At 40.3% G+C, this 21,718-nt stretch overlaps 2 protein-coding genes across 2 annotated transcripts; one reads left to right on the top strand and one right to left on the bottom strand.

Moving 5' to 3' along the window:
• Positions 1 to 545: 545 nt before the first annotated feature.
• On the bottom strand, positions 546 to 9,952 carry ccdc3a (coiled-coil domain containing 3a). The gene is made up of 3 exons (XM_026148101.2): positions 9,201 to 9,952; positions 8,305 to 8,482; positions 546 to 1,104 (listed from the first exon to the last, which is right to left on the bottom strand). Exons 1-3 carry the CDS (start codon positions 9,605 to 9,607, stop codon positions 799 to 801), a joined length of 891 nt encoding a protein of 296 aa, XP_026003886.1. The 5' UTR covers positions 9,608 to 9,952; the 3' UTR covers positions 546 to 798.
• A 4,022-nt stretch (positions 9,953 to 13,974) lies between these two features.
• Positions 13,975 to 21,450, top strand: optn (optineurin). Its single transcript, XM_026147232.2, has 13 exons — positions 13,975 to 14,115; positions 16,492 to 16,616; positions 16,734 to 16,942; positions 17,039 to 17,182; positions 17,308 to 17,492; positions 17,690 to 17,783; positions 17,917 to 18,032; positions 18,283 to 18,432; positions 18,607 to 18,691; positions 18,830 to 18,973; positions 19,114 to 19,256; positions 19,528 to 19,610; positions 20,508 to 21,450. Exons 2-13 carry the CDS (start codon positions 16,496 to 16,498, stop codon positions 20,618 to 20,620), a joined length of 1,587 nt encoding a protein of 528 aa, XP_026003017.1. The 5' UTR covers positions 13,975 to 14,115; positions 16,492 to 16,495; the 3' UTR covers positions 20,621 to 21,450.
• Positions 21,451 to 21,718: the final 268 nt, after the last annotated feature.

Below are 21,718 nucleotides of genomic sequence, written 5' to 3'. Positions count from 1 at the left end.
TGTCAGTGTAATGCAGGGCTTTCATTAATTGATTGGTTGATCAAATGGTAAAGAACTTGTATTTGACTATTAATTTACATGCATCCTTTTATATGTACTATTCAGTATTTGGCATTTGCAAATGCAGATCTTATACCAGAGAAACTGTGAGGCCAAAATCCTTGTTATAGACTTTATTGTAAAGCTGACACCACCTATAGCTTGTGAAACTTTGCCTATCTGGAATTCTGGCATGAAACTTAAAAGCAACTGAACTCTATCCCTAAATAGTTCCCTGGTGCAGGTTTTTTTCCACTGAGGTAAAAGTGGTGCCTTGTGAAAATCATAACTGTGTTTTAATTAACAGCTGAAAAGCAAAGAGAACTAATTGTCCTTCACATCTCAATAAGCTCCCACTGTGGCTGTTACTATTGCTCACAGCTGCTCTTAGTGTCAGAGCAGAGCAAGACAACATCTTGAGATGAGCACAGCTCTGCCACTTAATCCACTCATGAAGGCAGCAGAGCTGAACAACCAAAGAAGGAATCAGTGGGAAAAGAGAAATGTTTGATTCTCATTCAGAAAACTGTTTATTTTTATCAGATAAGTGGGAATCACGCTTATCCACAGTTTATTAGAGGAGTTCCAGGTAGAAAGAAAAGGGATAGCAGTTTATTTACAAGACAACTGTGAAGAGTATTGCTTTTAAAGTGTTTTTACTCATAAGTGACACTTCTCCGTCCCTTGCAGAGAGACCGCCCAGCAGTCTCTCCAGATCTACAACCACTCTGCAGTCCAGGTGAGTGGTACTTATACGATTTAAAGTTGCATCCTGTGACGTATCGCTGCACTTGTGTAACCCCCGAGTGGAGGCTCCTTCTGTGTTATAGTGTTGAGGTGATGTCCCGCCATTCTCTCTGAGGCTTTGAGCCTCTGTTGCAGCTCCTGTGCCTGCTGCTCAGCCTTGCGTGCAGCTTTGCGGGCGTTCCTCAAGGAACGCTTCACCTTGCGAACTCGCTCCTTCAGCTGCCGGTTCCTCCTTTCCGCTGCAGCCAACCGCTCCTGCAGCTTCCGGCCTCGTTCCTCCTCCTCAAACAGTGCAGCCTGCACCGAGGAGCACAGCAGCTGGGGGTAAGGAGGAAAGAAAGTGATGTTAGTTAGCATACGTGAAGGCTTGTTGTCTTAAGTGTCTGACAAACTGTTGTAGACTTCCAGCTGCTATCTCGTCAGCTAGATGTGTAGAGTGGGAGCTCTACATGTCGTGTGTGTGTGTGTTTTCTCTCCTGTGCATGTTGTTTATCCTGTAACAAGCCTAACATGCTAAGCAGGAAGTCTTATTTACTTTTCTATAGGCTTCTACTCCCATTTCAAAAACACATGTGTGTTTGGGTACCTGTGTAATATAAATGTACTATTGACCTCTCATCCCTATGCAAGGGTCACATGTTTTGATGTTTCTGGGACCCTAATGTTGCACGTTCTTGATGGAAGAGAGCTGACCTGAACCGACAGGGTTCACAAAGGTGACAGCTGTTGACGTCCCAGTGGGAATGTATCGTTTGGTTTCCTCTGTTTATGGGCGCACTTTATCACAAGTAACATATACAAACTCAAAAATATTGTGAACTAAAAGTATGTACTGTACATTCACTATTTGTCTCACTCTGCATACATACTCAGATGACCACAGTCGAGGTTAAGGCCAAGCCCCTGTTCTTTTAGCTTGCTGTTTTGTACTGTGGTACCAAGGATCGCAAAAATGGACACTCGTATGGTTTTGGCATATAATGCAGTTTGTTTTAGTGCCATTTGTTTTGGAAAACAATTGCTGAAAAATTGTCTTAAACTATGTTAAAGAAATACTGAGAAGACATTACTGTTGTGTCTGTTAGCTAAAACTGGAGGGACTTTAGCTTAGTGCTTAGCTTAGACTAAAGACTACAAACTGAAGAAGCCTCTTAGTGTAAGCCTCCTCAGAAATGGTATTAGTAGGAGGGTGGTCATGTTTACCAAGGTGTGGCATTCCCTCTTCTTTTAACAATGGTCCATAAAAGTCTGGGAACAGAGAAGACCAGTTATTGGACGTTTAGGTCTATTTGTATTTACATTTTATATGGCATACTACCTTTCTTGGAATTAGTTTTGCAATACAATACACCCAAATAAAACAAAAAAAAAAACCTTTACATTAAACTTCATTTTAAAGTCTAAATAGTTCATACTGAGACTGATGAAGATAATCTCACGAGGACAATGTTACCCGGCCATATGGTGATACTGCACTGTATGCACAGACTACAAGATCATGTTGTTTGTAGTGCAAGCAAGCAATAAAATTCCATTTACCTTTTTATCAGTGTAAAGGTAGAAACCCATGTGAATAAAACCAAATCCCTCTGCATGGATACAATCCACCAGGGAGAGAAAATATTTCATGCATTTGTTCCTATTCAGTAAGACTGAAGTCAAATTCATATTTTTTTTTCTTTTTTTTAAACAGTTTGAAGCCTTGCCTTTTCAGTTCTCTTAGGAAATTTCACAGTGGGATGCATCAAGCACACACGGACACACAAACGCACACCAACTGTCAAAACATCCGGGTCACACCTGCCTGCTGTTTAGCATCATCTGTATAAACAGTATTTAGAGGACATGTGACGACAACTGAATGCACAAAGGTCCACAGTGAAGAAAGACAGAACACAGAAACATTCAAGTTCTTCAGTATCCAAAAGTCAGTAAAGGGAGGCAAGAAACTATGGGGATGTCGTCTTAGTTTGTTCAAAACTCTATTTATTTAACAATTAACATTTACAGCAACTGTGGTCTAAAATGGCTACAATGACTGATCGCCCTATGTTGCAGTTTCCTTCAGGTCGGGTCACATGTGACCCTTCAGGTCCTTGAAACCTTTCAGTCTGTTCTGATTCAGTCTGACATTTTGGCTCATCAGTGCAGGTACCACATCTTAACAGTGATGTCATAATGAAACATTGCCTGACTGGAAATAACATGAAGTCAGAGATTTCTTAACATGGTGGATATATTTTGGTAGTTCGGTTTATAATTATCTTATGTGCCGTTATTAGAACGCATCCATGCAAGCTTTTGTAAACTTCAATGAACGGATCAGATTTTTAAATCTGAGAGCTTACTTGACTGAAGGACACACTGGTGTTTGTCATTAGATTCTGATCGATCCCGTCTCGGTGTTAGATCTTTTGTCATGAGTAATTAGTGCTGCCGGGCTGCAAAACACTAATGGACTTACCCTGCTTCTGTCTGATGCTGAAGGTATGCAATAAACTCTGAAGAAAGACTTCTGCAAATAGCTGAAAGCAACAAAGTAGTTCTTACTCTGATCACAGTCATCACTGAAAAGTCTGACCTGTCAGTGACTCTGTCTTCATCGCAATAATGATTTTTTTTTTTTTTTTTTTTTTTTTTTGTGAAGTTGCGTTTGCTGAACATTCTGTCTGTAACATATTTGCAACAGTGAAGCAGGTGAAGGTGTTTGGTAACTCTGGATAAACAATTTGAAAAAAATGTGGTGCTCAGACTTTGTCCTGTGTTTAACATGTATGGCTGTAGGTTTTGGGGGTTTATAACTCATAACTGCTGCAAATGTAGGAAGGTCAGAGAAATTAAATCAGCCATGCAAACCTCATGACAGCAAGTTTAATGTCACTGTAATGCTTTGCACTGTGACACCACAGGCCATCCAGTCCAGTTCTAGCAATGCTAAACTTGCTTTTAGAACATTTTGCTCTGGAGCAAACTTGAGGAATTTATGTAAACTTTTTTTTTTTTTAACTCATTTGTTTGAGTAAAAGAAAAAGACACAATGTCAAATATGGAAGCAAAAGTGGAAAAGAAAACACAAAAAAACCCAAAGGCTGTAATCATGTTTGAAAGAATTTAGAGGTGTTTTTGTTTGCGCCCAGCTTGACCTGACTCCTCATTCATTTCTGCAGACTTTTTGATTTCTCTCCCTAACTTTATGTAGAATCTCAGCAGGAGTCCACACAATTACACAGACAACACACATGGCCAGACACCTTTACACACAGTTAGTGGCTTTAGAGCTCCACTGCTGGCGTTAAAGAGCCAAGCCAGGGTTTCTCCTCTCCTTGTGCAGATTTTATATTGTCTGTGCATGCGTGGGAAGGGAAAGCTAGAAAATGGAAAGAAAAAGTGATGAAGAGACAAAAGGAACAAAGAAGAGACGGAGAGCAGAAAAGAAATAAAGGTGGTGAAGAGGTGCTCCATAGGGTGGCATTTCTCCTCGGCTTCTGCACTTTTCTCCTTTATTTCTGTAAAACACAGTCTGATAATGTATTTTTTATGAGCTTTAGTGTCTAACTCTTGAGTGAAACAGGCACTCCCTTTTACCCCTCTGTAAGCACGTACATAAAATGTTAATGAGAGTCAGGAAACTTGTTAAAGGGGTTTGCATGAGGGTTCAAAATTCTGCCTTCCCTTACCGTGGGTACAATCAACCAGTTCTGTATGCATACACAGTAAAAATGTGCTGTATATGGAAGTGATTAGGAAGTGTTCGAGCCATCTGCCTGCCTTCTTGTGACCTATCAAAGAACTCCTATGATATGTATGTATTATATCTGTATTAGACCCACAGGAGTGTCTGACCTGGCTTGTGGTAAAAGCAGCTCTGAGCACTACTGATAAGATGAGCCTTTGAACAAAAGCTAATTGAAGGTTTTGGCAGGAAAAGTGCAGTGAAGGAAGTCTCCTGTCTATCCTTCTGGCGGGGCATCTGGTTCCCACAAAGCTGAAATCAGAAGCAAACCTCCTCCCAGCTCTGATTTTAGGGATTTTTTTTTTTGTATTTTTTTTTTTTTTTTTTTGTCTTTAAATGCAGCTGAAGGATGAAAGCACAGAGTGATGCAAGAAGGGAAGCTAACTTTAGATAATAAAAGTATTAATAGGCTTGGTTCTTGGCTGTTAGATTAAAGAAGGATAAAAAGAGAAAGAAGAGAGATTTCTTTCCCCATTTTATTTACGTCTCCATATACATTCCCAAACAAAACACCTGTTTTGTCCTGCCTTGCCTAAAGGTTATTGTAGAGGAGCACGTGAATCCTCCTCTACAATAACAGCACCTTTAACCCCTTTTTGCCTGAACTATGACCCCTTAATTCAGAGGCTAGATCCTGTAGTTTAAACCAGAACAGAAACAGAAAAGAAGGCACTACAACACCACACTTTGCAGCCCTTTAACAGTTAAATTCTTGCTCTTAAATAATGCTGTGGCTAAATTAGCTGTGAGATTATTTAAAGCTGAAGAGGTAAATCAGCTGTGAATGCTGCAGGCAGTAGAGAAAAAGTCAGCCAGGAATGAGGCACAACATCCTTCAGAGTGTTAAGATGATGATAACGAGTGCAATAAATGGATACAAGTGTATGAAAAAGATCCACGTAATGCTCCACGGTCCACCGGATGTATTAAATGATTGTAATAGAGACGCTGTCTGTAAATCGCACTGACTTTAAAGGGGATCTATTGTGCTTATTTTCATCTCCATTATTTCCAAATCATGCAAGGAAAACAAAACCCACACCCAAAACACTGAGACAAAAAAAATCAGTTATGATATGAAGGAAGACTTGAAGCGAATGAGCACATCAAGTGCATATCAGTGTCACCTTTGCCAAAGAGTGAAGTGTCACCATAAATTGTGTTTTAATTGATCATCTTTATCCCTTCAAGAAGCATCCTGAAGGATGTTTTTTCTTCCAGGGTGTGATGTTGCCTTCATCCACAGGGCACCAGGTTTGCTGTGCTCTTCATCATCATTAAAACACCAAAGTGAGGGCCTCTTCTTTGGTGTGTCACAAAAACTATTCAGCAACCACTCAGCTGTACCTTTTCAAAATAAACGCAAAGACGTGTCGTAAATTTGTCTCCAGCTGCCGTGTCCTGTCTTGTTTGAGGTGCGAGCTTGAATCAGTCAGAGCAGATGTGATAATGAATGTCTGAATCCCAGCAGCAAAGCTCCCATCACAAGCTTCAGCCTATCTCTGGTCCGAGGTCAGCGTGATATGTTGCTTCATGCTGATACAGATCAAAGCTGCAGACTGACACGCTTTCAAGCTGGTGGTGTCAAAGTCGTCGATCTCTGCTATTTGATCTTTGACCCCAGGGTGCACGGACAGTATCCGATATGCCTGAGGTGCAACCTGGAAGGACCTCGACTCATCAGTTTGCTTTGATCTACAACAGGTTGGGACCTGATTACGTCGGGCCAATCACATATTAAAACTTTATTAACAGTACAATTGATTCTTTTGTTTGTGCATGTGGGCATTTTTGTCATCCTTCTGAGAATCAATCCATTTTGTGTGGGTATTTGTGTGTTCAGCTCTGCGCAGTGCCAGAGGGTAGTTTGACTGATCTTTCTTTCCCACATTCCTGTCAACGGACTCACAACTCAGCTCATTATTAGGTGTCCACACACACAAACCAAGACCTCCCTCTGCTCGTACACATAGTTCAGCTACAGCGGTTGATTCATTGCCAGTTTCTGACTCAAACATTACCGAAACTACAACACCCTAATATTGTTAGTTGCTCCAGTTCCAGTTCCCTGCACACTGCTGTTTGTCTGGACCCTTAATCTGTTATCACCATGGTAACAACATGGTTTTGAGTTTATTTACATTTTCTGCAAACCCCCACAAAAAGTTGGCCTATTTGAAACAGGGGACTGACTAGGCTCATTCTTCTAAGAAGCTCTTTTTTTTTTTTTTAATAGCTCCTTTCATTTTAAGGTCAACAGCTCTATAAGCAAACTTGCTTCTGATTGGCTGCCCCTTGTAAATAGAAGAATCGTGTGAGTGGTGCTCCTGTGTTTGCGTCCAATCAAAGTTGACTATATGTACTCTCAATGACATCATGCATAGCCAAGTCTAGAAAAAAACTGTTGGGAATGGAGCCCTTAGAGCCATCTGAGGCCTGTGATTTTGGGAATTAGCTACTATTTATACAGTGACATAATTTTCAAACCTTTAGCTATGTTCAAAACAAGCATTCAAAATATCAAACAAAAACACATGACATAAAAGTTGCAAAATTTGAGTTACATGTCAGTGAGTTAAATAAGTATTTGATCCTTAGCTAACCATGACTTACTACTTGGTGGAGAAGCCCTTGCTGGCAAGCACAGCAGTAAGATGTTTCCTGTAGCTGGTCAGGTCAGGTTTGCACACATCTCAGGAGGAATCTTGGACCACTCCTCTTTACAGAAACTCTCCAACCCTTTAGATTTCTTGGCAGTTGCTTAGTAACTCGAAGCTTCAAGTCCTTCCACAGATTTTTTTAGAGGACTGAGGTCTGGAGACTGGCTAGGCTACTTCATGACCTTAGTGTGTGAAGATGCACATTAAGGTCATGAAGTGGCCCAGCCAGTTTAGCCACTCCTTTGTAGCTTTGTCAGTATGTTTCAGGTCATTGTAATGCCTGAAGACCCATCCATGACCCATTTTCAGTGTTCTGTCTGAGCGAAGGAGATTTCTCATCCAAGATTTTGGTACATGGTCCTGTCCATTTTCCCTTAATATATGTTAAGCCATCATGTACCGTTAGCAGAAAAACAGCACCAATGCATGATTTCCGCTTCCATGCATGACTGTGGGGATGGTGTTTTTTGGGTGATAATCAGCATTTTTTCTACAAACATGGCAGGTGAAGCAAGAGAGCTTGAGTTTGGTTTCAATGACATCTTCTCACAGCTCTTTGCTCTTGCTCACAGTGGTGGAGAGGTTGGAATGGAAGAAACTGATTCTTTGGACAGGTGTACTTTATACAAATAACAAGCTGAAATCTGTGTCATTAATTGGTTGTTTGAAATCCCACCCATGGGAGTCAGATGTCTAGCTGGGTTGCTGGGGATCAAATACTTATTTCACTGTGACTCATATTCATTGTGTGTGTGTGTGTGTGGGGGGGGGTTGTGTTGTTGTTGTTTTTTTTTTTTAAATTCTACGTTTTGTTTTTTGTTTTTTGTTTTTGTTTGTTTGGTTTTTTTTTTGTTGGGGGGGTAGGGATATATAAAAGGCAATAAAAATCCAAATTTAATAAAACACATTTGCTCCCTGATGATCCCATGGACTATTTGTTATCTCTGTGACAACAAGATAGTTTTGTGTTTGTTTGCAGTGTCAGCAAAACCCCACCAACATTTCTAAGAAGGTAATGAAGCTTTTTATTATAGATTGCAATGGTCAGTTTAATCATAGACATTTGGTTTCTCTTCTTCATGTACAACACTTTAACAGGCTAACTATGACTAAGTGATGCCTTACCCTGCTGTCTTCCTGCATGTCCCACTCGGGGCTGAAAGTCTGAAATGGTTGGCTCCCCTGAGTGCAGTTGGAGAACTGAAACAGACTGGAAAACGTGCGTCTGTTCTCAATCGTGTCAGCAAAGATGGCATCTTGGAAGTTGACCCCATGAGGTCGGATGCTGTAGTTCTCATCCATCCTACAGAGGAGATGAAGGGGACAACTGTAAGCAGCACATTTGAATCTGCATTTAAAAAGAATGCACTCTGCTCCTTTCCAGTATATTTTTGTTCTTGGATTGTACCGGAGAAGCTTTGCATGATTCACAAATTAAAATAATGAGTATTTATGTTAGAAATTTATTAGAAATAGCATTCTGTACCCTGGCTATTTGGTTCTGAGGAATTATTTGCAAATCTACTGATCTTGTTATTTTAAACTTTGGCCATTTTCAATATGAACATCCACCAATGTATTGTATACTATAAGAAAATAACTAGTAGGTCTGCTTTAACAGCCAGAATAGAGAACAGAAATACATCATGATGTCATAATCTGTGTGGCTGATAAACTGATCATTTGCTAATAACTCCAATTTATAGCTGATAGGTGTACAGTAATAAAAAGTCTTGATGAAGGCCAAAGCCAAAAGTGGCAGTCCTGCAAAGTGGTATTTACTCATTTGTTTTACTACTTTGATTATTTACATACAAACAGTGTTAATTTAAAGGTGCTCTTTCATTTATGTGGCAACAATAATAGATTTGACAAATTCAGGTAAAGCTGAAATAGTTTTTAATTATGGGTTATTTTTTGGTTTGGTTTGGTTTCATTTTTTTTGCAAAAAAAAAATAGAACCAAAAAAATATATCAAATTAATTTTCTGAAATAAAAAGTGACCGTTTTTTCTACCTCACCTGAGGAAAAAGAAATAGGAGTAGTTCTCCATCACGGTGTGGGACTGACAGGACAGGTAACCAAGCCCGGTCAGGTTGAGCCTGGATCCAGAGGGTACCTCCAGCATGCTGCCCCAGGCTTGGTCACACAGCAGCTCCACCTCTGCAGAGTACAGCAGCCCTTCCTCTGCGCCCTCGTACCCGTATCCGAACCCGAAGGGCAAGGAGTTGTACAGACTGCCCACTCCAACGCCCACCGGCTCCCGGTGGATTGCCAGGACCCGGGCATACAAGATGATCTCCGCAAGTTCCGCCCGGCAGCCCTCGCTCAGCGGCCGCCATTCCGAGGGGAGCTGGCAGCCACGCGTAAAGGTGTCCAGATGCGCAAAAACGCAGAGCGTTGCGAGGAGGATAGTCGTGGGAAACATCCCGAAAAGCGTACAAAATCTTATCTGGCACCTCCTAAAGTCTGCGTTGATGAGTCTTTCCTTTTTCCTAAGTGTTTCCAGGAGACCCAGCCAAGTGGCCGAAAGTAAACAAATCTGGTTGATTTTGCAAAAGTTATGCACATGTGTTTACCTCAACCACTTGATGATGCTAAATCACAATGAAAATAATTTTTCAGACAGAGTTTTTGAGCATTAACACAAACTCAAGCTAACTTCAATCGTCTGAAGACTTTTGGAAAGAATAAAGTCGGATTAATATGAATGTGCAAAGACTAACCGCTCCAACCTGCAGCTCTGTCCGTTCTCCTGCTTGGAGGAGGCGAGGTTTAAACAGAGCGATGGTGATGCCTTCAAGGACTCGTGCGCTGCTTTGATATTTAGAGTTTCAATGAGGGGTGGTCGATGCGTTGAAGTGGTATTTTGCCTGATGAAAAGGTGATGAACCTGAGGTTTTGAACCTGTTGACCTCAGACATAATATTATAACCCACATGATGTATAAAACTCTTTCGATCAAAAAGATTATTAATTCAAATATACTCCAGGTTCTTCACAAAACGCGTCGCTTCATGAAACGAATACTTCCTTGAGGAATCGACTTCTTCTTTTCGGCATGTGAAGGCGTTAAACGTGATTATAAAGGGACAATCGCTGTGGTGGGAGATGGTATCACAGGAGCCAGGTTTTGGCTGGAGGAAGTTCCATGGAAGATAAATCAAAGCATCTGAGAAGAATTTGAATGGGTCCAAAGGGGGGTGCTGCTGAAGTTTCCACTGGGTTCCAGGGTACCTCGAATTTGTTTTACAACACACTGGGGGTACAGTGGGTCTTTTTGGTTATACAAGCGCTATTCTGGGAACTTAGTGTGTCATGTTGTGTGAGTCCCAACATTCTTTCTGATAGACCTTTAATACAAATCTTTGATTTTGGCTACCTATTGTGGGTCAGTGGGGTCCAGTGGCTCCTGGACAAGGATCACTGGGAGTTTTGAAGCATTAAGGGAAATCCCGAGGGAGACAATATTTCTGTGGTGAAAATCCTCCAGGGATTCTCTCTCTTTTTTCTTCTTTTTTTTTTTTTTTTTTTTTTTTTTACCTGAGATAAGGGATGCACCAGGACTCTATAATGTGATTACATTTCACAATACCTAAAATATTTTATTAAGGATAGCCCACATAAGATATCCTTATCTTATGTGGGCATACGGTAATTTTTATGCAAGCCAAAACTGCTGATGATGCAGCCCATCAGCTTTCACTGGCATTACATGATTTACAAAAATGGCTGAATGACTCATGCTTGTGCCTTAATTTTAAAAAGACCGTATCAATGTTTTTTAGTAAGCCTAAAACAACCGTGGCTGCAGTAAAAGTCTGCTTGGGTGCACAAGAATTAATTAATGTTGAGGAATTTAAGTATTTGGGAGTGCTACTAGACTCTAAATTATCCTTTAAAAAACACATTAAAAAAGTAGTGAAAACTGTAAATGTTAATATACAGAACTTTAGACATATCCGCACATCATTAATAGACACAGCAGCGATTACATTCCTGCATTCTATGATACTGGCTCATATTGAATATTGTATTACAAGTTGGTCCTATATGAGCTCTGCTGCTATTGGGCCAATTGAAGTATGCTACAAAAGAGCATTGAAAATATTAGATAAAAAACCTTTTTCATATCACCATTGTCAAATTTTAGAAAAATACAAGTTTTTAAATTTTACTAATTTCAAATTATTTAAATCTGCCTGTCTAATATACAAAGTTATACATGGTCTGGCGCCTCCACCAATGAGTGATTTTATTAAACAAAAGTCTAGCAGTGTTGCTGGGTCTCGACTGACTCGAGCCACTGTTAGAGGTGATTGTGAACTGGCACTCAGGCGGACCACCTTTTCACAGAATGCTCTGTCATATCAGGGAGTGAGCTTCTGGAATAGTCTTCCACTGTCAGTGAGGGAAAGTACAAGTCTACCCATCTTTAAGAGTCACTTAAAAGGGCGGCTGAGGGACACACAAACATGTAATCATGTTTAATAATCATGTTTTATATTGGACGGGAAAAAGAGTTAGTGTATTACAAAAAGGAAAACAACCGTTAGTGCAATGGGTGAACGCAATATCACGATGGTCAGGGCATGTACAATACTGGGGTTTGTGCAATATAATTGATGTGTTTCCGTTATTGTTATCTATACTGTCCTCTGTGTCCACTCTCCTTGTCATTGTTTGTTCTAGTATAATGTGATCACTGTTTTTGTCCTTGTCACATGACCTGTAAATAGTGTCTCTATATGTTTTTACTAACTTGTGTTTAACACCAACCTGCCAGAGGGTCTGCAGATGGAAATTAGCCCAAGGCTATAATCTGGCATATTTACATTTGTTAAAATGTTCATTAATATCTATTGCCCCTCTTTCTAAAAAAATAAAATAAAATAAATAAATAAGATCATAGTAAAGATTAATAATCACTTTCAGTTCCTCAACTATAACCACTTTAACAGTCTTCCATACAGTTCTAAGCTCAACCTCCAGTAAGTACAGTGACCATCTCTGATTGCTTTAAACCAGGGGTAGGCAACTCCAGGCCTCAAGTGCAGGTTTTAGACATCACCCTGTGTCAACACACCTAAATCAAATCATTAGTTCATTCCCAGGCCTCTGGAGAACTTCAAGACATGTTGAGGAGGTAATTTAGCCATTTGAATCAGCTGTGTTGGATCAAGGACACTCGAAAACCTGCAGGACACAGGCACTCGAGGTCTGGAGTTGCCTACCCCTGCTTTAAACTAACCTGAACATGAACATCAGTAGATTGCTCTTGAATAAGACTGCCATCTAGTGGAAAGTAAGTATAACTGTATATATAAACGTATAGCTGTAGCTGCACAAACAAGAGCAGAAATGGTGTTTCTCGGACATTCCTCTGTATTTTACTACAGTAGCCTCTGAGTGTTCTATGCTACAGTATTGACAGATATCCCATCGGAATCAGTTACACTGTCGTCGCCATTTATCATTCAAAGCTGACATCAGAGGGAATCTCCAGTCCTTCCTTTCCTGTTTGCAAGTGTAAGGTGACTCCTGAGGGGGAATTCCCGCTAACAGCTGATGGTCTAGCCCCGCCCCCACACATGTCAGCCTCTTGCCGATGTGTAAAAAATGCGGATGGACCCGTGCCGCGGCGGCGCTGCTTACGCGCAGGCGCTCTTTGTTCTCAGATCAGTCCTCTGCTCCGTGACGTCACTACGAGGAAATGAAAACCGTCCGTAAACTCCGCACAAGTGAACTCGGTGTCGAGTTGTCGAAAATTAGACCGACTTAGATAGGAACTATGGCTTTCAAAATAAAAGCAAAGCGTTCTTGAAGAATGAATTAAGATTGCCCTAAAAACAAATATCAAAAGCTAAGGATTCAGAAAGAACAAATAATCACTGTAGTCTTTTAATATGATAAATAGAAGTGAAAATAGCTACACACAATACAGTTTAATGAATATAGTAATGAAATTAAATAAGGCTAATGAAATAAGCCTTATTAAATTCCAGCGCAAGATGATGGTTTTCCTCTGATGATGAATTTAATTTTATAAAGACATTATTTATTTTTAGGTGGAGGAATTTCAATTTCAGCAGATGTTGCAGTGCTGGTAGCAATTGCGGATTTGTTTGTTTTGTTTGTTGTTTTGTTTCTTTGATTTTGTCTTGCGGTTTAGCGGATTCATCTACTGCTTATTAAAATAAACTTCAGATGAATTGTTGAATTAAGTCTTTACTGTTTGAAACCCCCATTAGTGGAAATTGTTATTTTTATATTATTTTAAACTGATAACTACACTGTCACTATAATTGCTCTATAGTTGTTATTTGTCACAAATCAAAACAAAGCTCTTGATCAAAAGAGTCACTGATGTGATCTAGGTGCATATGCACACAAAGTAAATTTCCAGTCAAAATCTTGGCCTTTCAATGATTTATTTTTGCAAGAAAGCAAACCAAGAACTAGGCATATATGCATGCTGGTACCAATTTACTGAGATAATCATAGATTCTAAAAAAAATTTTTAATCCATAAAAATAACCAATAAATTAGTTAAAAATACCTAAAAACAAAAGAAAGTAAATAGCAAGCATAATAATTCAACAAAACATAATAATAATAATAATAATAATAACAATAATAATAATAATAATGAGCTCTTACGCGATTATCACTGATAACGCAAAACGCAGAAAGTTTATTTATTCGATATAAATCAACAAACACAAAAATGCATTGTTTATCAGTACTGCGCCAGTTAATGAGTTTACTTTGAAAGGAACAACCGGAAGCAAAGATCGTTTTTTCTGTATCGTCGCTCAACGCCCCTGCTAACTAGAACAGCAATATTACTCGACATACACAGCCACCTTTGCGATACTGCCTATGTATTGTCAGCGCGAACAGGCAGGCTGTGTTTAGTTCTCGAGTTGCCAGCAGGTGAGTTAAAACCTTTAAACTCGGTTGACGTTTGGTGTGACGCAGTTTGGTTGCGGTTAAAGCTCGTCCGTGTTCGTTTTAAGTTACTGGTAACTTTTTATTGTTTACCAAAAGTCACACTTAGGATAGGCCTATTCCAAGAAAGTGAAAGTAAAACAATACTGAAAGAAGGCCAAAACAAATATAACTATTTTTGGCCGAACTTAGTGTCCTCCAAGCTAGTATTACACGATTATTTTGAACTAGCATGTGAGATTTCCGACTCGTACTTGTAAATTGGCGATCAACGGTGATATCCGCTGTTAAGAGCTTCTAAATTACATCTTATTTAGGCCATTATGTAGTATACCATGGCGTTAGGTAGTGATGGGACGTTCTGTATCGAGGCTTCGGAGCGTGTGTCGAGTAATGGAGGGGGCGTTTCCGCGAAGCGCGTATCGAGGCTTGCTTCATTTATGGGAGGAGCTGAAAATGATGACGTCCGAAGCCTCGCTGCCCGGCTGTACCACGTGACTGGTTCATGAAGCGGTTCGAACTTTGCCGCAAATAATCATTTTCCATACTGCCAGCATAAATATACACAGTATACTGCCATCACTACACTATAGGTGTTTTACACACTCCTTTTGTTGTTGACATTTACAGGCTGTGTGCAAAATGCCACACTCTTCAAATTCATGCCAGCTATTATTTTTACGTCCAGTAGGTGTCCTGCTAGAGCAAATGAAGCTTCATGAAGCTTCGCGTTGGGGTGAACCAATTGGATGAAAAGCTTCAGTGCTTCATGGGGCTTCATCTGCCCATCACTAGCGTTAGGGCGAAAGGACAACACAGTGTCTCTGTTATTGAAATCAAATTGCCATATCATGTGACTCTTGATGGGATAATTCGCCTCGGCATGCTCCTTCTCGGCTCCCGAAGCACTGAGTCACTGAGTGATGTCAGCAGACATTTTTTTTAAACATGTCTTACTGGCAACAACAAGCCAAATGAGATTAAACACAAACGTATTCGCAGTTAAAAATGCCGCATTTTTTCATTTTTTATTTTTGGTAAACATTAAAATTAGCTGTTAAATTTACAAAAAAAAAAAAAAAAGATCAACGTTAGTATTTAAGTCAATTTCTTCTTGTGATTGTGATTATTTGAAACCATAAATCCCGAATGTATTAATTATTTTTAAATTAACTTATAGTGCGTAATATATAACATGGGATCATTTTGATTTTATATTATCTGATAAATGTTCCACGTGAGGAATGCAGCATTAAAGCCACTATATGTAGAACTGGAAGTGTGAGCTTCAGTGCCCCCTAGTGGGAACAGCAAACACCAACACTTACCATACAGTCATCTTATTTTTAAAAAAGTGCACCCTTTTTAATTTTATACATCTAAACATTATATCAGAACATAACAAAGAAAATCATCAGGTCCTCATCAGGTTCTAAAATAATTTAAATACAGCCTCATATGAAAAACAGTGTGTGATGTATTAACCTGTGTTTAGAGTTATTAATTTAGCTTTAGTTATTCACCTAAAATTAAACCAAAATACCAAAACAGTTTGTGAAGAATCACTTTGTTGCAGAAGAATTTTGGCCCAGTCATCTTTACAATGTTGCTGCAGTTCTTTGACATTTGCAGGTATTTATTCATACGCATCTCTCTGAAAGAACCTCTGCACCATTTCAACAAGGTTAAGGTCTGGACTAACTGTATATATTATTATCAGTATAACTGATTCTTTACTTTTTAAGTCGTTCTGTTGTAGATGTGCTTCTGTGCTTGGGATCATTGTCCTGTTTCATGACCAGAGTTTTAGCCACGCTTTAGCTGTCAGACAGACGGCCTCACATTTGACTCTACAATATTTTGGCATATAGAGAGAACCCAAATCATCACCCATCCACCACCGTGCTTGATAGTTGCTTTTAGGTGTGTGTGCTGATATGCTGGTGTTTCGGTCACACCAAATTTAGTGTTGTACATTATGGCCAGACATCTTCACTTTGGTCTTGTCTATCCAAAGACAATATACCAGCGAGTAACTGCTGGATAAGGGAAGTAGGTGCGCCCGGAGTAAACCTTTCTCATGTTCCAAGTGAGCAAAGCGACTACCAGTGAGGGTAAAGAATAATATTTATTGACGTATGACCTGGAAGTTTATGCTACTCAGGCAACCAGAGCCAGGAATGTCAGGAAGCAACCACCCTCCAAAGCAATGTGTATAGTGACTGTGCTTTCTTTTTCACATGACTGTAACTGTTTGGGTTTGTTCTCAACCTTCTCTTGATGACTTATTTGTTGCCAGTGTTTCCGATTGTTTAATATACAAATAATATACAAAACATGACAAAACGTCCTTCCTCTCAGCATCATGGCGTCTGGAGGCCCCGTGATGAACGGCGACATCTCTCGCTCTGCCAATCAGCCCGGCACACTGGAGGAAACCCTGCAGCAGATGAACATCCTCATTCAGGAGAACAGAGACCTGAAAGGTGAGAGCAGGGATGACCGAGGATAGAGCAGTTAGGGAGAGGACAAATAGTGAAAAATTGGTGATAGTTGGAATGAGTGAGTTTGTAACACGCGCATTTATTTTAATTCTCTCTCAGAGGCTCTCCGTCAGACCAACCTGACGATGAAAGAGCGCTTTGAAGGTTTGTCTGCGTGGCGGGAAAAACAGAAGGAAGAGCGGGACTTCCTGGAGAGCCGGCTCGAGGAGGCCCGTGGCCGCATGGAAGCACTTACCCTCCAAAACCAGGAGCTGAGCAGGGGGCTGGAGGACACCGGGAAGACCGGAGGAGCTGTGGGAGGAATGCAGGTGAAGCTGATAATATTGCGCATATATTGCACTGCAGATTTATGGACACTTTAGTCATTTCTGCGTTTATGCTATGTAATGTCATCGTCCAATCAGATTGCAGAGCTGGAGGCCCTGCGTGCTCAGGTTGCTCGGCTGCAGGCAGAGAAGAATGACCTGGTGGCCTTGAACTCTGAGCTACAGCTCAAGGCAGAGCACGATTCTCAGGATGATTCGTTTATTGAGATCATCAAAGTGTCGGTGAGGACGGATGAATAGCACAGATCATCATCAAACACTCGTTTTTTTTTTATATTCAGCCTGATTTTGGTGAAATGACAAACAGGAGGAGAAGCTTGGTGTCTTAGTATTGTTTTTCCTCCCAGGATGGAGGTATCGATGGCGTGAACGAGGCATTGGGAGCAGAGCGCAGCAGACGCCAGGATGCGAGCATGACAGCGTCACGCATGGACAATGAGGAGGTGACGGTTAGCCAGCTGCTGCAGTCCCTGAGGAATGAGGCGGAGAAAAGCGAGAGGCTGCAAGGCGAGCTGCAGGCCTGCACGGCCAGGTACGAGACAGCAACAAAAGGAAACGTTTCTCAGCTGTGAAAGTGCTTTAAATGTTTCTATTCTGAAAATGAAGCAACAGATTTGTAGCAGTCTGCTTATGTCTTTGCTCTATTAAAAAAAACCCAGTCACAGTTCTGTTTCCAGAATATGTTATGGATAATCCGTTTATTATTTAGTTTCACCTATTATCCAACAGAATTCGAAAGCTAGAAGAAAAAAAGTCCAGTGTAGAGGAATTCACCCAGACACCTGAGCCAGAGACCAAAGAGGATTCTGCGAAAAAAGATAAGGTTTGTTTCTTTTTTCATTTTTTTATATATCACAGTAGATCTGTCCTGCTGAAAGCTGCATTATTGGGTAAATCCTTTCCCTTCCTGCGTCGAGTTTGTGACTCTTCGTGTGCGACTGTTGCAAATATTTCAGGCGGCCTCTGAGGTGGAGAATCTGAAGGCTCAGATGATGACACTCTACAAAGAGCTGCAGCAGGCTCAGAGCAAACTGGATGAAGCAGAAGGCATGAAGAAGAACCTGCAGGACAGGTTTGGGCCACACAAACACACTTGCAAATGATTATTTTAACCCTGGAGAACCCATGGGGTCAGAGCCGACCCCATTGGTTTTCTAGGGAAACCATGGGGTCAAATTTGACCCCATGGTTTCTCCAGGGTTAAACTTAAAAACAGAAAAGTGCAGAAAGATAACACCACCTAAACTAAATGCTATACCTCGTTTAACTGATGTTCTGTGTTATTTGATATATGTCTTATTTTTTGGGGGGGGGGGTTGAAGATGTCGGGAGGTGGAGCAGGATGTGGCAACCCTGAAGGCCCAATTGGTGGAGAAACAGGCCGTTCAAACGGAGAATGACCGACTGAAGCTCCAGCTGAACAGCATGCAGGCCCAGAGCCTGATGGAGCAGAGGAAGACTGCAGAAGAGAAGTCAGAGAAAACACAAGCATACATACACATTAACTGATTGTGTGAGAGTGCAGAAACGGCATATTGTGACACTGATTTTCATCGGGTTGTGTTACTGTACTTTGACTACACAGAGCTTTGTAAAGCAATCGGGTCACTTCACACAAATCGCTAAACACAATTTACTAAACACAGGAACAACCTGGCGCAGCTGAAGGACGCCTACACCAAACTGTTTGAGGACTACACTGAGCTCAAAGACGAGAAACAGAGAAAAGAGGTAACTTTATGTTGTGTTGTGTGGATCGTACTGATTTTCACAAACGTGATGCAGTAAAAAAAAAAAAATATTGATGGCATTTAAGAAAAAAAAAATCAGAGATAACTGGCACCTTTACCATCCTGTTTGGTTCTGCAGTCTCATCTGGCGGAGGAGCTGCAGCAGCGGCTGACAGCAGCTGAAGAAGCTCTCGCTATTAAGCAGAAAAAGATCGATGAGATGAAGCAGGACATGTTCCAAAAGGAGAAGGAGCTGGAGACCATATCTGTTTTCCAGGCTCAGGTCAGTGGTTCTTTACGTGTGAGCACTTGAAATATATAATCTAGCATTAAACCCAACAATCAGAAGGCCTCAGCACAACAGGATTGCCTCCACTTTTAATGGTAGTCATCGTGTTTTTGTTTTTTCTGTACTTTCTGCAGGCAGAGATCTACTCCTCCGACTTCCACGCAGAAAGAGCAGCGAGGGAGAAACTCCACGAAGAAAAGGAGCGTCTGGCTGCTCAGCTGGAGTACGTGAAGAAGCAGAACACCCAGCTGCAAGACGAGATGGACTCAATGGGCAGGTGTGCATTCAGAGAGAGGACTGACCTGGTCACGATTTGAGCTTCTTCAGACTAAATGTGTTAATTTCTATTCTTCTTGTGGAGAAAAACTCCTCGTGATTTAATAAAGGATTGAAATTTAAAAGTAGAGTCTGCAGCTCGACTAACTTACAAATTAACAAAGGTTTTGCTGTATAATTCTGTCAAACCCATTTCTATTTACATGACCACAGAAACAAACTGAGTATAATGTCGTGATTCGGCTCATCTGAAGCTTTTTCTTTGTGTGCAGGCGCTCACTGAACGAGATGCAGAGGAGACATTTGTCACAAGGTGGAAACCCACATGGAGGTGGACCATCTTTAGTTGGAAGAGGTACAGCATGTTATAATTTAACCTCTCACACAAACCTTATTCCTGGCTTTCTCTTATATAGCTTACACCGGACTCCCCTCTGACATTTTGATTATTTGGATGTTATTACTGGCTAGAAATACAATTACTCTAATTTACTATCTTTTATACCAAAAAGAGATAGATGGTCTTTTGAAACACATGCCACTATATTTGGATCGAAATATGAGGTGATTAGCCAGCTTGGTTTTTACGGTAATGTTGTGTGATGTTATTTGAATGGTGTTTTTGGCTAGTGAAAAAGCAGTTTAATATAAAATGTAGGCTACTTGCCAAAAATGAAGAAAAAAAACAAAAGTCAAATTCTTTGGGTGTCTTTCATTACAATTGTTCGCCAGACAAGGGAATCCCAGAGTAGCCAGACCCTAATACATTCCCTGCTTAATCTTCTTATAAGTTATATAATGAGCATTACATAATTAGGTGCAACTAAGACTTGAATCTACCAAACGAGACAATGAAGTCATTAAGAAAATATACAATCAGACCTGTTTTTGTTTTTTTTTGTTTTTTTTAACCATAGCTGCCCTTTACTGGATGTTACAGGGAATACACCGACTTTTCATTAATTTTTATTTCCATTGTTTTTGCCTCAGCTCTTGTTTCTTTTTTTTGGGTACTTTTACTGCTGACAGGAACTGCACAAGATTTTTCTCCGCACAAGTAATGACTTTGCGATTAAGGAACGTTACCTGACCTTTTGCAAAATGATAGTTAGATGCAGCAAAAATCATCCAGTATAGCCAAAACATTCGACTGAATGACCTTTGTGGTGTAATCAGTCTGTCAGAAAATACAAGTGGAACTGGAACAGCCATCCAGCAGGCTAGAGTTGTGATCGGTGTCTCTCACTTTCAGGTACTGACTGGCAGCATCAGGGGAATATCCCTGAGCATGCGTGTCCCAAGTGTAATGAGATCCTTCCAGACCTGGACTCCCTGCAGATCCACATCATGGACTGCATCAACTAGACGTGCGTCACAGCATATAAGCATTCACGGCAACAGCGGCTGCATCATCACCTAATCGGAGTCTTCCTCTGCTTTGTCCTGTACCTCTTCACTCCAAGAGATCCCATATGGGATTAATAACATTTATTCTCGGGTGGGAACACTTTGCTTTTGGAAGAAGCCAAACTGTGATGTTTGGAAAACATGTAAAAAAAAGTATGTTGACTGTATTTTGTTGTACATTTAAAAGTTGCTCACAAACACTCAGAACAGTATAGAAAACATTCTACAGAACACCACCTATCATGCGGCATGCTGTCCGTCACATTGTTGGATTTTTTTTTTTTTTTTGTAGCTGTGTTGTCTGAAGCAAGCTGAAAATTTTCAGGGGCAAAACAAGTTCAGAGCAAACAAAACAGAAGCTGCATAGACCTTTTGGTAAGATTTTAGTTAAGCACTGACTACTGGTCATAAATATATTAATAAATCAACCAAAGTTGAGCCTTTAAAAGCTGCGTCTGTTTACAAGTATTTGGTTGCTGAAGGCTTTCTATATTTTTGAAGGATTCTTTTTCAAATTAAAATGAAATTGCTTCTATATTTTTCCTCACTAAGGATATTTTAGTTCATAATTTGGTGTTTGGTGGTAAAAGCAGCATTCACCATGTAGGCACTTTATGAAAGATATATATTTTATTTTGACTTTGCATATTGTACCTGATAATCAGAATATAATGTATTTAACCTGATCAATTTGTCACTAAAGTGCAGGTAGAATCTGTACTCTGTAGACTGTAAAGACCTTCCTGATTCAAGTTCGGTGAAAGAAAATAAAAGCGTTTGCAAATGTGTTTGCTTTTACTCATGTCTGATGTCACTCTTCATATATTATAAAAATGAAACAAACATTTTAGTTAAATACGATGAAATAAGCCAGAGCTAATGCTGTTATACAAGCACTTCGCATATTACATTACCTTCCTGTTTAAAGATACCCTTTAGGGCTTTTCACATCTTAATCACAGTCGACTGTAAGTATTAAAAATGTTTCAGTATTGACATGACTTCATATGTTTTAAAGTCCCGTGAAATGACATTTTAGGCGACTGGGGTTTCCCT

Source organism: Astatotilapia calliptera, chromosome 17 (assembly GCF_964374335.1).
Source record: "Astatotilapia calliptera chromosome 17, fAstCal68.1, whole genome shotgun sequence".
NCBI classification, from domain to species: Eukaryota; Metazoa; Chordata; class Actinopteri; order Cichliformes; family Cichlidae; genus Astatotilapia; species Astatotilapia calliptera.
Note: the sequence above shows the minus strand (reverse complement) of the source record. Positions and strands in the feature narration are given on the sequence as shown.

Coding starts and splice junctions, on each gene's coding strand:
- optn (XM_026147232.2), top strand. CDS start 16,496: ATGGCGTCTGGAGGCCCCGTGATGAACGGCGACATCTCTCGCTCTGCC. Junction 18,692..18,829: donor ACGAGAAACAGAGAAAAGAG/GTAACTTTATGT, acceptor TTGGTTCTGCAG/TCTCATCTGGCGGAGGAGCT. Junction 19,257..19,527: donor GAGATGGACTCAATGGGCAG/GTGTGCATTCAG, acceptor CTTTGTGTGCAG/GCGCTCACTGAACGAGATGC.
- ccdc3a (XM_026148101.2), bottom strand. CDS start 9,607: ATGTTTCCCACGACTATCCTCCTCGCAACGCTCTGCGTTTTTGCGCAT. Junction 8,483..9,200: donor TCCTATTTCTTTTTCCTCAG/GTGAGGTAGAAA, acceptor TCTCCTCTGTAG/GATGGATGAGAACTACAGCA. Junction 1,105..8,304: donor ACATGCAGGAAGACAGCAGG/GTAAGGCATCAC, acceptor CCTTACCCCCAG/CTGCTGTGCTCCTCGGTGCA.